General features: G+C 37.3%; 1 protein-coding gene across 13 annotated transcripts in view; it reads left to right on the top strand.

Annotated features, from left to right (window-relative positions):
- Positions 1-14,723, top strand: part of TCF12 (transcription factor 12) — a 237,105-nt gene that overhangs the window by 209,609 nt on the left and 12,773 nt on the right. For 6 of the 13 annotated variants that reach the window (XM_083183833.1, XM_083183841.1, XM_083183835.1 and 3 more), the window contains 4 exons: positions 2,641-2,714; positions 4,219-4,290; positions 5,954-6,151; positions 13,060-13,162. In XM_083183833.1, coding sequence (XP_083039959.1) covers positions 2,641-2,714; positions 4,219-4,290; positions 5,954-6,151; positions 13,060-13,162 — 447 coding nt within the window. The remainder of the gene's footprint in view (positions 1-2,640; positions 2,715-4,218; positions 4,291-5,953; positions 6,152-13,059; positions 13,163-14,723) is intronic. The other 7 variants (XM_083183844.1, XM_083183843.1, XM_083183836.1 and 4 more) reach the window with 3 other exon arrangements.

Raw genomic sequence — 14,723 nt, 5'->3', positions numbered from 1 at the left:
GTGTCCGTAGTTCTAGCACTAAAATAACTAGCATGGTGTCAGCATCCAATGGTTAGATGCCACTCAGGGAGCATTACTAGGGAAGCCAAAGAGAGGAGGGCCCTGCTTGTGAAAGTTTTTATTCTAAAGCGTGGTAGCAAACAGACTGGGGTGACACAGATGGGTTTGAAAGTGAGAGATTGCTAATTTTATTGAAGTGTGTCTTGAGTGTGCATTTAAAGTTTTGTAGAGATGTGGACAGTCTGAAAGGGAGGGAATTCCAAAGTTAGAGAACACCAACATCTTGGAGACAGGAAAGGAAAGAAGCAATCAGCTGTCAGGAGACAGGGAATTGATTTGAGGAGCAAAGCTGTAGGTGGGAGTGTGACGGGAGGTGAGGTCCGATGTAAATTGGATGAGGGCTATGCAACCCCCCCCTCCCCCCCCTCCACACACACACACACACACACACGTCCATCCACTACACAGACTACAAATCCATCTAATCAGATCTATGATGGACTCCTGACGGCTTCAGATCAGATGGATCTTTGGTACATAACCACCGATTTTTTTATTTTTTTTGGCAGATGGATCTGCACATCTGATCTTTGGGAGCTCGGATTTGGCCTTTTTTCTGATGTGAATAGAGTGACAATTTAGTCCAGGGTCAGATCAGATTCCTGGGAGAGTTCAAGGGAAATCTTAAGAGATTTGTAGCTTCAGATATGTCTGTGTAGTGGATGGGGGTTTTTTAGTGGTGATGACAAGCTTAAATTGGGTTCTGAAGGGGAGCCCAGTGTAGATATTCTAGGAGAGGGATGTAAAAGACAGTCTTAAACAATGCAGTCAAGTGGTTTGGAGGCAAAGGGAAGAATTAGGAAGACAGTATGCTGTGGATGATATAACATAAGGAAGAGAAACTATTGTCGAACTATTGGACTTTAACAAAGTACCTGCAGGGGGTATCCAAAAGCCCCGATACACCAGTGCAAGCCTCATCTTATTAGAGATTTTGCTCTGCCTGTCTCAGGCAGGCAAAAGCAAATCCCCAAAAGTAGCGCCGTTTTCTATGGAAAACTGCGGCCAGATTAACACAAATTTTCACTGAACGTGTGTGTTGTTTTTTTTTCAGACGACCATATTGTATAGGCCAAATTTAAAACTTTTTTTTTTCCCAATGTTTCTTCTCACCTAATTGGATAACCCCCAGTGCAGCTTAACACTGACTACAGCCTATGGCTATGCATCCTCTAATGAGTATAACTACAAATATTTGTATGCGTGTCCACTGATTCAGATCCCAACACCGAATACGATGGGGAGCAATAAAATATTAAAACGGTTAAAGGCTGCTTAAGATATAAAAATAAATTGCACATTACTTAAACAGTTGAGTTATTCAAAACTGTGCTATTCGATGGCACAGCATAGAATGGGAGAAGTAGTTGCACATTACCTAAAGTAAAGTAAATTTTCTGGCACAGCCCTTACAGAATGAACACACAAATTCTTCAATCATTCTAGTGCATACTGTGTTCTGTCATGAAGGGGTTATGAGACTTCTGAGGGAATGAGTGAAGTGACACTGACATGTGGACATTTGTTTGTCAGTTCATCCCAAGTGATTTATTGATTTATTAGGAAGATTCACCTGATGTGGTAAATTAGAACTTGTGCAGCAAGGATCATTATGAGTGATGAGAGGCAGCAGCTGCTAAATCAAACACTGCCAAACCGAGCTTCTGAATCAACACATCTAATGAGGAAGGCTTCATACACAGTTATACGTTGGAATGGTTCCTTACCACTATCTAGTACAGGGAGCACACGATTCATATGTGGAAATATTCAACAGTTTGTCTAGGTTTTTGTAGCCTTATTGAACACACCACAGGGATACTGTATCTGTTACTAAGCACTGTTTGTGACATTTGACATGCTTCATTTTCTCTGAATGGTGTTTACAGAGGATATTAAAGATATCTTGTATTTGTGTATGGCAAACATGCTCTCTATTTATTTTATATGATATTCATTTGTAGAATGCCCAACAAGGAATTTTTAATAAACACGTTCCTCCTTTCACAGACACAGTTGTGATTGAAGAAACATACCCATAGGCATTTTCTTTGATGTGCTTTTCCGGTTTTCATTGGTATATCTGTAATTTATTAATGTTGTCCCCGCATTATTCAGTGGGTGAGGTGATATGGAAAGTGGATTCTGAGCACATAAATCATTTGTCTTGTGTCAGTGTGAGAAGATATGTTCAGTAAACCTACAGTATATTACCTATGCAGTACAGTATTTGGTACAATTTCTGCCCTCCCAATTCCTTATCTTGCCTTGTGCCTACCTTTTAAATTGAACCCGTTGGCTACATGCAGTGAAGATGCAATTTTGTATGATGAAACCTGGTTTAGCCCATCACTTTGCACCCCATGGTTGGGATGCCACAAGTAACTAGTGAATTGATCAGCTTAGTTTTAGTTAAAGCCTTACATATCTCCCACAATGGTTTTAAAGATCTTTTTGAAAAGTAGCTAAAATTCACAGACCATTAATTTATATGCATTATGTATGTTGCTTACATTATTGTTGTTTTTATGACATACCTTCCCACGCATGCTCTAAACATTAACATCTCATTATAAACAGGTGCCACCCAATGGTCTAGGCAAGGAGGGCAAACGCCTTCATCTCCGAGTTATGAAAACTCCCTCCACTCCTTGGTAAGAGAAATTGCATTGTTATCATATCCAAACTGTGCTTTTATAGTTCTTACACTTATCCTGGCTGTCCATTCATTGAAGAAATCAACCGTATGATGTTACAGATAAATTCTTTGCAAGCAAATGGTCTGGTTTGAGTGAACAATATAAAACACGTAGGGTGTGTGTCTGTTACCATCTGTTCCCCGGTCAGCAGGTCTCTATTTGAGAGACAGCTGCTTCTAAATTACTGCTAAGAGACACCAGTATCCTTTTGTAAACCCAAAGCTATTTTTTAGCACTAGTGTATAGTTTGTTTAAAGAATGAGAATGAAATTAGTTGAATTTGTGCACTTTTACCTGAAATATGAAAACTGACGAACTCTTTCGTAATACAGTATAATTGCTTTAATTGTTATTACAAAACTTAATAAACAGCGCATTTATAAAGCCACTGCTTATCTGTGGCGGTGACCGCTGTATTTTAAACTGCATTCTTAATGATCATGAAACAAGCCATATTTGCCATTTATTGCTGTTTTCATTTCAGCTATCAAAGGCATTGAAAACTGGTGGCTTTGAAAATCAACCTTTTAGTAAACATACCCCCACATTTTAACCTAATAAATTGTTCCTGAAACATATATATATATATATATATATATATATATATATATATATATATATATATATATATATATATATATATATATATATATATATATATATATATATATATATATATATATATATATATATATATATATATATATATATATATATATATATATATATATATATATATATATATAGCATGGATATCCTTCAGACCTGAACTGTAAAGGTGGAGGTCTGGAAATTGCAGTAGATAAATGTGATTACTTAAAAAATGTATTCAAAACATTACTGTCTTCCCATTGCTTTTCTGCACTTAAGGAGACCTGTGATGTAGTGTAATACACGGTGCGATTTTGACTTACTTTTTATTTGATTTTGACTATATAGTCCAAATCTAAATTAAATTGAACGGTTTTCTGCCGCATTCGCTGCCGATGGGATCCGATGCGCGCTCCCATTTAATTGAAATTGAACAGAAAAAAAGACTGTGCAGGCAAGACTATATAATACAGATCTGTACTATATAGTCAAAATCGAATGCATTTTGCTTGCCCTGCGACTCAGTCCCGATCGAATACCATGGCAATCGCAGAGTGTGTACACACCTTTACACTGACTTGCACAGTTTTAGACTTTAGTCAGGGTAGATAGTCTACATTAAAGCTCTTCATCCTTCTTTCCTCTTGTCTTGTGGAGTTGCCAGAGTTGGCCCACTTCACCCACTTAAATGCCTTTTTAATATTTTGTGTATTGAATTTTGTAAATTTAGGCTCTTGCATTTCTCTACAATCCTATGCTTTAACTTGACTAACACTGAAAGATGACACACACTTCAGCTCTATTCTCATCCTTTCTTTCATTAATCTTAACCTATGCTCTGCTTCTTGTTCTGTCTTGACTTTGCCAGAAAAATCGGGTTGAGCAGCAACTTCACGAGCATTTGCAAGATGCAATGTCCTTCTTAAAGGATGTCTGCGAGGTAGTAGTATTTCTCTTTTAGCTGGTGCAGTGTGTGTATCATTGCATCTCATTACTGTTTCGTTTGGTTTTCCTAAACTTTGCATGCTATACATTTTTCGAATATTTAATAGCAGGTTTTTTTTCTGTAGTTTTATTTGTGTGCTTTATCTGTTTATCAAAGTGTGTATGTGTTTTTGTTTTGTCTCCCCTCCAAAAGTACTTGGTAAAGGTTGTGCTAGTACCTCTACAAAACATTTTCTGCATTGTACTAACAGCCTATGCATACACTGGCGTTTTAGTGCAGGCAAAACCATATATAATCTGTTGTATTTATGTCTGTTTTTTTTTATATGCAGTTAATACGCATCCAATCTGTGCTTTTAAAAATTGCATCTGACAAAACGGATTTATGGTGTTCAAGCCAACCGCGTGTGTGAACTCATATGTAAAGCCTCTTAATTGCAACTCAATATGCTTACAAAGTACTCACATTGAGATTAATAAAAGTTTCAACTGTCATGACACACGAGAGATGTGCTGGAATAGAAAGGAAGCCTTTAAAAATAACTCAAATTAAACTCTTATTTGTGCAGAAAACGTACAATCAATTCAGGATTTTCATAAAACTAACGGTGAAATATCTAAAAAAAAAAATGTTTTTATTTAAATCCGATAGAAAATTTATGATTTCTAATACTTTAACACTTATTTTCTATACACACCTGAGCGTTTTTTGCCCATTTCCGCAATTTTTCTTTTTGTTTGTACCCACTGGGCGGCTTTCAAGCTGCAAGCCACTCAAATGAGGTAACTGAGCAGCTGAAAGTCGACAAGTGTGTATGTGGCTTCAGTCTGCCCTTTAACAAGGTTAGCATTTCTTATCTGATCGAAACAATCATCATTTTATGTTTTCTTACTTGGAACACAGATTACTGATCACAAGTGCTTAGCTTGCATGATAGACTCACCTCAAATGCAGAATTTCTATTTATAATGTTTGTGGAATATCTTTTACAGTCCAAATCAAATAGGAATTTAAACGCCATTGTACCCATAGCCTTAAAGTCATTTTTGCTGTTTTATTACCACCTATGTAATATGATGGTGCTATACAAATTAATGTTAATATAATGGAAATGTATATGGAAAATGTGCACATTTAACCACCATTAAGGGAATATTAGTGTCAGACACATACATGCATGCTAATGTCATTCAAAAGGGGGTACTTACTGTATGCCTGTATATACTTCAATACATGATTCTGTCACTTCATTTTGTCTCTAATTAATCAAATAGTTTTACGTTTATTGCATGACTTAACATGAGTATGAGAAACAGATGTTTGTGTGTCTTTTTTGTGTTAGTTGAATCGCTGTATAGGAGGGTGAATTGTGGTTTGGAACTCCAGAAGCAACAAAAACACAACTTTTAAAGTACACCAGTCTACAAACATTGGATGAATAGTTTCTCATTGATCACTTGTGTTCTTATGTTATCTCCATTGTGTGTAGGCCACAGTTGCACTTATTGCTAGCTGCTACATTATCTCTCTGACCATGGCTGTTGTGGCATTATGAGAGAGAATGTGTTACAAAATGTAGCCCTTTCCTGGACAATGTATTGTTTTTATTTAGGGTAATGTAGAATAACAGTCCACTGCACTTCTGCATTTATTACAGCAGTCTCGAATGGAGGATCGCTTAGATAGGCTTGATGATGCAATACATGTTTTGCGGAACCATGCAGTCGGACCTTCCACCAGCATGCCTGCTGACATACACAGTCTACTGGGTGCAGCACACAATGGACCCATTGTAAGCCTCTCATCCAACTATGGAGCAGCTGGACTTGTACCAAATAGTCGACAGGCCTCAATGGTAGGTAAAGTGAATTGGTAGATTAGTATGATTTGTAAATGTACTGTAACTGTAAAGCCCTGTACACACAATAAAGGAAGACAACCGTATAATTAATATATATAGTGTATACACATTAATATAAATTGTTTTCTTTACCACTGGCCATCTTTTTTTTTTTTTTTTTGACAAATCTATCTTTATCTTTCCTACACACAATGATATGTGCTATAATATTGTTACTAATAGCGTTATCGTCCATATATACTGTCTTTATCGCATGCTATGTATAGGGCTTTAAACCCCTAGGAGGGTATTTATTAAAGCCCAATGAGAAATACAATTGAGAGAGATAAAGTGCTAGCCAATCAGCTTCATGTTACAGGCTGTATTTGAAATATGACAGCAGTGGATTGGTTGGTACTCACAATTTGATTTTTTTCCAAGCGTTAATAAATAGCCTCCTTAGGTAAAATGGAAACGGAGTTTAGCGTAATTTTTCTAATAGCTTAATTGTAATCTTTTCATGCAGACTAACACGATCACGTAAGGACACCTGCTACTAATTTCAAAATTGAGGTGCTGTGTTAAGGGAGAAGTGGGAAAAAAACCCTGAATAGCTTGCTCATTCTGACCTTGTCAGTGGCCCATAAAATCCTGCTTTGCCATGTGCCGAAAGCAGACACTTTCTGCAGAGTATATTTTAGCTTATACATGCATTTTTTCCAGATGTGTAATAATTGGCAGAACATTTTTTCTCCTTGAAATACTGTGCAGAGAGATTGAATAGGAAAAGCAGTGAAGAGGGACTGAATTTCAAGCGTTCTGGTCTGGAAAAGCTGTTTATTGTAAATTGGAACTAGACTTCAATAGCAGATGCTGGCAGAATGCAGCTTGAATGTGAATGTTAGTTTGAGCAGGCCTAAAATTTCAACTTTTTCTCCTTTCACCCCCACAGAACTGAATAGGGAAAGCACAGCTGTAGTGGAAGTTACACTGGAAAGGAAGCAATTTCTAGATTAATCCCAAAGCAGTATAAAATAATTCATTCCATCTTTGTTTAAGGCATGGGAACTAAAAGTGCATTCACAATTCGCTATTTTTACATTGACCCATTCATTATTCTGTAAAAGCATACTTGAAATGTAAATGCCTTGTGTGTAATTGTACAGTAACTGACCTTCAACACATTTTATTCATCCCTGTGCTGATCTCTCTTGTTTTTAAATGTTTTATGTACATTTAGGGGAGTATTCAACCCCCACCGCTATTTCTGACAGGATAAATAGCGGTGGGCACCTATTCTATGCTGTCTTGTCTGACAGCGTTGAAGAGGCAAATCGAAAGAACAGGACATCTGTAACTGGCTCTTCTGGAGGCATGATATATAACTGGCACTAAATATGTGTATGGCAATGTTTGCGTGGCATTCAAATTCAGTGCCTGAGACAGTACACAAACTTTGTTTCATGTTTTAAAACCTTGTTTCATGCACAAATAAATGATATTTGTGTGTATTTCATGTGTTTGTTGTATGTGCTTATACAACATAAATGCAAGATACCTCATTGAAATATAACAATATTCTGAAATACGGAATAATTCATTATACAAAATGATTCTGGATAAGGGCTTCTCAACCTGTAGTGTCCCGCCTCCTGTCTAAATGAAGTACTCAATTTGTATTCTCCAAGAAGGCATATTTGTTGTTTTACGTTTACTATTATGAAGTACAATATAATCATCAAATGTCAAGTAGCACGGAGTCTCAGGATTTAGTAAAAGAAAAGACACACATTATATGTACAAGCAAATGGTAATATTTTAAGTGGGCTTCATGGCAAAGATGTTTCGAATTTGGGTTTTAAATTACATCTTATTAGGTTCTTAATATCTTTTTATGCAAGACTTCTAACGTTAAATAAAACATGAATTCAATTTAGAAGGAGTAGATGATCTTGGCAGAGGATGCGAGGAAATGAGTGACTTTTACTCTTATTATGCAATTAGTGTAAACAGACGGTCATTTTTCTTTTTTTTGCTATACAGTTACATTATACACATGCAGTAAATTCAATTTCCTCTGCCTGAATTCATGTTTTTTCTTTTATTGTAGTAGAGTGTGTGTATGGCGGAGAGGAAAGTTTTTTTTTTATTTTTTTTATTGCTTGTTAAGAATTAAAATTAGCTAGAGATCTAAAAAAAACTATAATCCCTCCCAGCAGTCTGATGCATCCCTTGATGTCTTGCACATGACTGTCACTCCTGATGGCAGTGTGCTGCTGGGGGTAAACCTAATGCCTGAGTGCATCGAGGCATTTCGGCAGGATTTTAGGATTCCTTTTTTTTTTTTTAAAGCATGGGTAGACTCTCAAGGAAGGATCACAATTATGTTACCTAACTACAGTATAATACACACTTCTTAGTTGTCAGCAAAACTATTTATAGTTAGGTAATGATGTACGGTACCGAACTCCCTTCCCTACTGGCTGCACCGTGAATACTGTTCAGAGAGCTTTGTGTGATCATTGGCCAGTGCTGTGACAAGGCAAAATAATTAAATGGAGAACGAGCACTAAACTTGTTAACTCCTATAATAATGCAAGCCCTACCCTTTGAACTTTTGATAATGAGCTTTTAGAAATCGGAACTCATGCAAAGCTTTCTCCAGCCCTAACACTTACGCATAGAATCTATTAAATAGAATATTCCTACTTTAATTTATATTTAAAAAGAGTTTAATGTCTATGATGGTGACCTATTTGGTCTATGTGAGCACACATATTAACCCCACACTGAGATCATGTTGTTACATTTAAATTCTCTCTACTCTGGATTTTGTAATAGTCGCGTTGGTCACACAAGCTGGTTAGGGTGCACATTGCAAAGAACAGTAGTTAAAAAGTTTTCACACCCTAAAACGATGTACTTGTAAAATCTGTTTGGACAATTGATTCCTTCTGTTCGATAGCTGCTGATGTGTTTTGTTGTGCTCCTTTTAATAAGTGGAATCCATAGAATCAAAACTTGTGTAATTTGTGCCCTGGCCGGTTTTAAAGAACTGATTAGACAAGCTTACACACAATAACAATTTGGCCATGCTGTAAGGTACATTTGGTGGAAACAGATGCTATTTGCTATCTGTAAAAATTGCAACACAACCTAAAAGCAGTTCAAAGGCCCAGTGTAGTGCCGGTTGTTATAGTGTGGTTTTATTGGGAAGTAAATTCTGTAATCATTCATATGTAGACAAGTGTGGCTGAGCAACAGACCTCTCTACTCAAATAGCAGACTGTCAGCTGTATGCTAATGAGCTGTACAATTAAAACTCCGTCCTATCAGGCCAAGCCGAGAAGGCCACTCTGCAGAGACAAAGAGCTGTTTGTACACCTGTTGTGTGTGGACTGTGCCATCTTAATGGCTTTAACCCTTTGGGTATTGCAAGGGTTTGCAGTGCTTTACAAGCGGGATTGACACTAGAGGCGTTGAAAGAGCAGAACAAAGCAGAGGCTTAGTGCAAGTTAAAAAGGACAACGCTGGCTGTGAAAGTTACATTCTTCAGGAAACATGCAAGAAACATTTGCAAAGGGAATCCGGTTACAGATAGGCAGAAAGGAAGTTTTCTAATTTGATTAGGCTTGAATTGCATGCTCCCGAGTGAGTGATGGAAGAGGATTATTAACTGTGTAAATAAAACTGAATTCGTTATACTATCAACTTTAAAGTTATTTGGAATAAAAATGTATCTAGCACGTAGTAGTGTGGGAAGTGGACTTCATTTACATCTTATCATATCTATACACCAAGTCTTAAAAATGAAGCAAGTATAAAGGAAAGGAAATGTATTTTACAGAGTCAATTGTACTGTATCAACCTTACTTTTTCCATAGTGGCACAGTTTGGGAGATACTCTGGGTGTTTTCAGCAGCTGCAGCCCCACCTTCTCTGATAAATAGGCCAGCCTTTGGGGATTTTGCTTCTCCTACCTAATGTTAGCCATTTTGTACTGAAAATCTGGCACTGTATGGGAGCAAATGACAATCGGCGATTTGCTCACAAACCCAGGAAAATCAACAAAAATATTCAGTCAAGTTGTTTAACTCCAAAATATTCAACTACAGTACCTGGTCTGAATGACCGTTTTTGTCTGTTTTACAGATTTTGGGAGCAAATTAATGAATTACAACTTACATTTGCTCCCATATAGTACCAGATTTTTATTCCTGTCAGCCAACTAGTTGGATGAAAGTTGGTTTTGTGTATGGCTAGCATCAGACAGTCAAAACGAATCCCTGATAAGCTGCAGCACAGTCCAGCTTATTGGGGATGATTGGATAGCCCCCTGGTGAGCCAATTACCTGTGATCACCGATTGTGAGTAATTGGATATCACCCTATGTGTATAAATGATAAAATAATGGCACATTAGGGCAAACTATTCTTTTATACATTTTACATTTTTCCTTGTACAACTTTAAAAGTTCATGAGAGTTGTCAATCCGTTGAGGATGATACTGTAGAATGAATTAAAATAATTATACATTTTGCACAAGCTGTATTTAGGGTGGCACATGATATGAGCAAGCACTGTTGATACCGAAATTATTGCGTATTTCTACTGCAGTTACTGGGACCATTAATTCTTCTTTTTGGTCTATTCACACTGCTGTTATTGAGATCATTGATCCTGAAATAATTTTTCTGGGACAAACAGCTTCAGTCTTATCACTTAAACGGTACATGCCTAAAGGCACTGAGATAATGATTTGAGTACCTGCAACACTTCCAGTACAGTTTGCTGTATTGCTTTTAATGTAATGCTAAACACAGCATGAGCATAAAGTCACAAAATGCAGTCCTTCATTGTAAAACTGGCGCTAGTGCATCTTACCTCTACAATTCATGATGCAAGATGCAGCAGATCAGACATAATGTACAAAGCCTGCTAAACACTAGTTACAGCTGTTGGCAGTGATTAATCTGTGCCGCATAATGGGTACATACCCAAGTGATCTAGAAATAATTATAAGATTACACTAATTCTAGGGATTGATGAACAACAGATACAGACAATCAGTGATGTAGCTCTGGTCCAAGGAGCACATCACTTGGAGCGTTGCTTTGGCAACCTGTTATTGAATCCAAAACTGTTTGCACCTAAAAGGCACCTACCACTGCTTTTATGATTTTTTTCCCTACATGATAGGTTTTGGATGTTATATTTATACTGCCTAAAACTATTCTAATTGAATGGTAAATAATGCCTTAAACTGTTCTGGTCCTTGCAGTTCTTAGATTCTGAAGCTTGGAGTTGGGGACACAATAGACCAACTTAATCTGGAAACCAATAATTACTATTCTGATTGGAGGTTACTTTTGTGCAATCTGTTGAGATGCCATTAGAATTTGAAGTAAAGGTATATTGGGCCTATTTCATGATTGTCTGCAAATGTAGCGGAAGGCGGATACATGCCTCAAAAACTGCAATGAAACGCCTGCGTTTTCTAACCACTCCCCAAAAACCCCTTCAAACAGTCACTTCCTGTCCGCGCGAGTGTGATTACAGCAGCACCTTGGCGCATGCTCATTTTGGCCGCTGGACATAATAGTTCTTTTACATGAAATTTGGCATAAACATAAATTAAGCTCATAGATTGATTCATGCGAGTTATTTTGTTTCCGTATTATGCTTTCATTGTAGACTTTTATATCTACACTATAGGGTTGACCTATCAAGAAGTGAAACAGTTGAGAAGTTGCTATAACGACCAGGGCTATAACTAGGAGTTGAATGACATTTACAAGGGCACTGGGGGGTAATACTACAAAACCTTAGGTAGTACAGGTCGAGTATCCCGTATCCGAATATCCGTTATCCGAATTATTCCGAAATACGGACATTCCAGAAAGTGAAAAAAAAATTTTTTTTTGCTAAAAACTCACTGGGGACATTTGTAACAGCATCACTGAGGACATGATATGTAACTGGCACTATATATGTACAAGAAAATGATTGCTTGGCATTCAAATTCAGTGCTGAGATAGTACACACATTTTGTTTCACGTTTTGAAACCTTGTTTTTTGAACAAATAAAATATATTTGTGTGTATTTTATGTGGTAATAAAATATATTTGTGTGTATATTATGTGTTTATACAGCATAAATGCAAGATACTTCAAAATACATCATTGAAATATTAAAATATTCCGAAATACGGAATAATCCGTTATCCAAAATTCTCCTGGTCCCGAGCATTTTGGATACGGGATACTCAACCTGTAATACATGGAGGTGACTAGTGTTTTACAAGATCCAATATTTCTCCATAGCAATACTTTGCATGGCACTACTTTCTTTTTTCTTGGTAGCGCCCCTCCCTCTCCCCATTTCTTTACACAGCTTGATTTATTAATGCCTACATGTATGATACAAAATATATTTTCCTAACGCCTTTCATAAAAAACCCTGTAGTAAATAGTATTTTGGTGCAGGTTTTACATGAATAACAGACAATAGGAAAAATACATTTATATTCATGTTTTAAATTGTGTTGGTTTCAAATAACAGCAATGAATCAAAAAGCCTGAAAAATTATGAGGGTACTAAATTGTCATTAAGTGGTTGAGGGAACATAAAACGCATTTGCTGTGGAGATGTGAATACATGTTGATTTTGTTACATACTTAATGATGAACAACTTGAATGAAGCATCTGAATGTTAAATACTGACTTCTGTATTATGTGTCCTGAAAAGCACAGCTGGCTGCTTCCTTTACATCAACGCAGTGAAACTTTATTTCATTATAGTTTCTTGTTGAAATAATTCGGACTCATTTCGCAGTCCTGCAGTCACAGGTTTTCCTATTACATGGTTGCTACTGCATGGCTATAATGTTGTATTTCTTTTCTGGTTTATTTGTGCAATCAGAGAGAAGAGTCTGTGAGTCTAAACGGTGAGCACTCCGCTCTGTCCAGTGCAGTTTCTGCATCAAGCACAGAAATAAATCACAAAGCCCAAGACACTTACAGAGGTAAAAATCCATATCATATCTTACTGCTTTTTAAGGCAAAATAAATGAAGCAATGTAAAGCAATCGTCAGTCTACAATTATTTACTTATTCTTTTTTTCGGGTATGGCTCATAGGGTAGCCATTGCCTAGGTGGCAAGATCAACACAAGAAAGGGTCCATATGAGTTGTACGCATTTATTTCGGGTAGCGTCAACTGTCAAATAGTATACAATCATAGTGACTGAGGTATGTCACTTGCACCCAAAAATGGTAAGCCTGGACCATTAGGGTGCCTTGAGGACCTATTTAAGTAATCTGATTTGACCTAAATTATACAAAACCCAATACCATTTTATGTTCCTTAACTTACTGTATATATTTGTTATTTTACATTCTCTTTGCATTTTGCCTAGTAAATGTAGCATATCTCAAATTGTCTGGCGCTATTAAACGGTAGGATTTAATGTTGAGCATTTGGCCATATTTTACTTGAGCCTCACTGTATGGTTTACTATTTAATTATTGTAAATATAAGAGGTTGTGGCAAGAAGCTCAATTCTGAGTTTTGGATGCTGCTTATACTAATTTATTACTTAAAAATAAGAAGCAGTGGAAAGATTGGAGAAGTTGCCCATAGCAACCAATCAGATTTGAGGTATGATTTAACCAGTAAATTATAGGTAGCAGCTGATTAGTTGTCCTCTGCAACGTCTCAACTGACACATTTCTCCATTCTTTTCGCCCTCTGAATCTATTAGCTTCTATGGTCTGAGCACATGTAAAGGTCAGGTATTAGCAAGAGGGCACACAGGGCTGAGTATCAGAGAACTGCGTATGATAAACAGTTACAGATGGAGCCGCTCTCTTCCAACGGGGGTCTGGCGGTCAAATCGCCAGCAGGGGATGCACGCACGTCCCCTTACAAAGGAGCTTCCCGCCGCTCAATTCCACCTCCTCGCTCACCCATAATCCTGCCCGTCTCCCTGAAGCGGAGACAGGCATGGTTTGCGTCCCCCGCCGCCCGGAAACTGGGATGAGCGTTCATCCCAGTCAGATGGAGCGCCGTCTTGCTAGCAGGGGAATTCTGGCAAACCCCAGCTCTGGCTGAGAGGTGCTCAATCTGTATCTCTGCTAGAATTGGAGAACTTTCACTAAGAACAGAAAAATCACTATCACTATGAAAATATCCCACCCTCTTACTACCAACAACTGCTGTAAGTGTTATTCTCAAGTAAAGGTATTACCCAGGGCTCCCCTTTGTCACTAGCCCACCATGAGAGCAACTTTGAATTGGCTTTCATCAAAGGGGTTTTCCCATTGATTGGTTTTGATCACTTAGCAGTGAGGTGCGGTAAGATCAGTGGCTGGTAAGGCACAGACTAGTGTAAGAGCAACATTTACACACACACATGATTTGTTGGTTAGTTTTGACTATATAAATGATTAGTATAATACAAAGCTATTGTGAATAACAATAGTAAGTTCTTTATCATTTTGTATTCTAGTATTCATTTTTGTTTAAACTCTGAAGTATACTGGCGTATAACAGGTGAGGTCATGCCTACCCTGACCGCACGTCAC

The sequence above is a fragment of the Crinia signifera genome, chromosome 4 (genome assembly GCF_055691185.1).
Source record: "Crinia signifera chromosome 4, ASM5569118v1, whole genome shotgun sequence".
Taxonomy (NCBI): Eukaryota; Metazoa; Chordata; class Amphibia; order Anura; family Myobatrachidae; genus Crinia; species Crinia signifera.
This window is presented reverse-complemented; position numbering and strand designations above follow the sequence as displayed.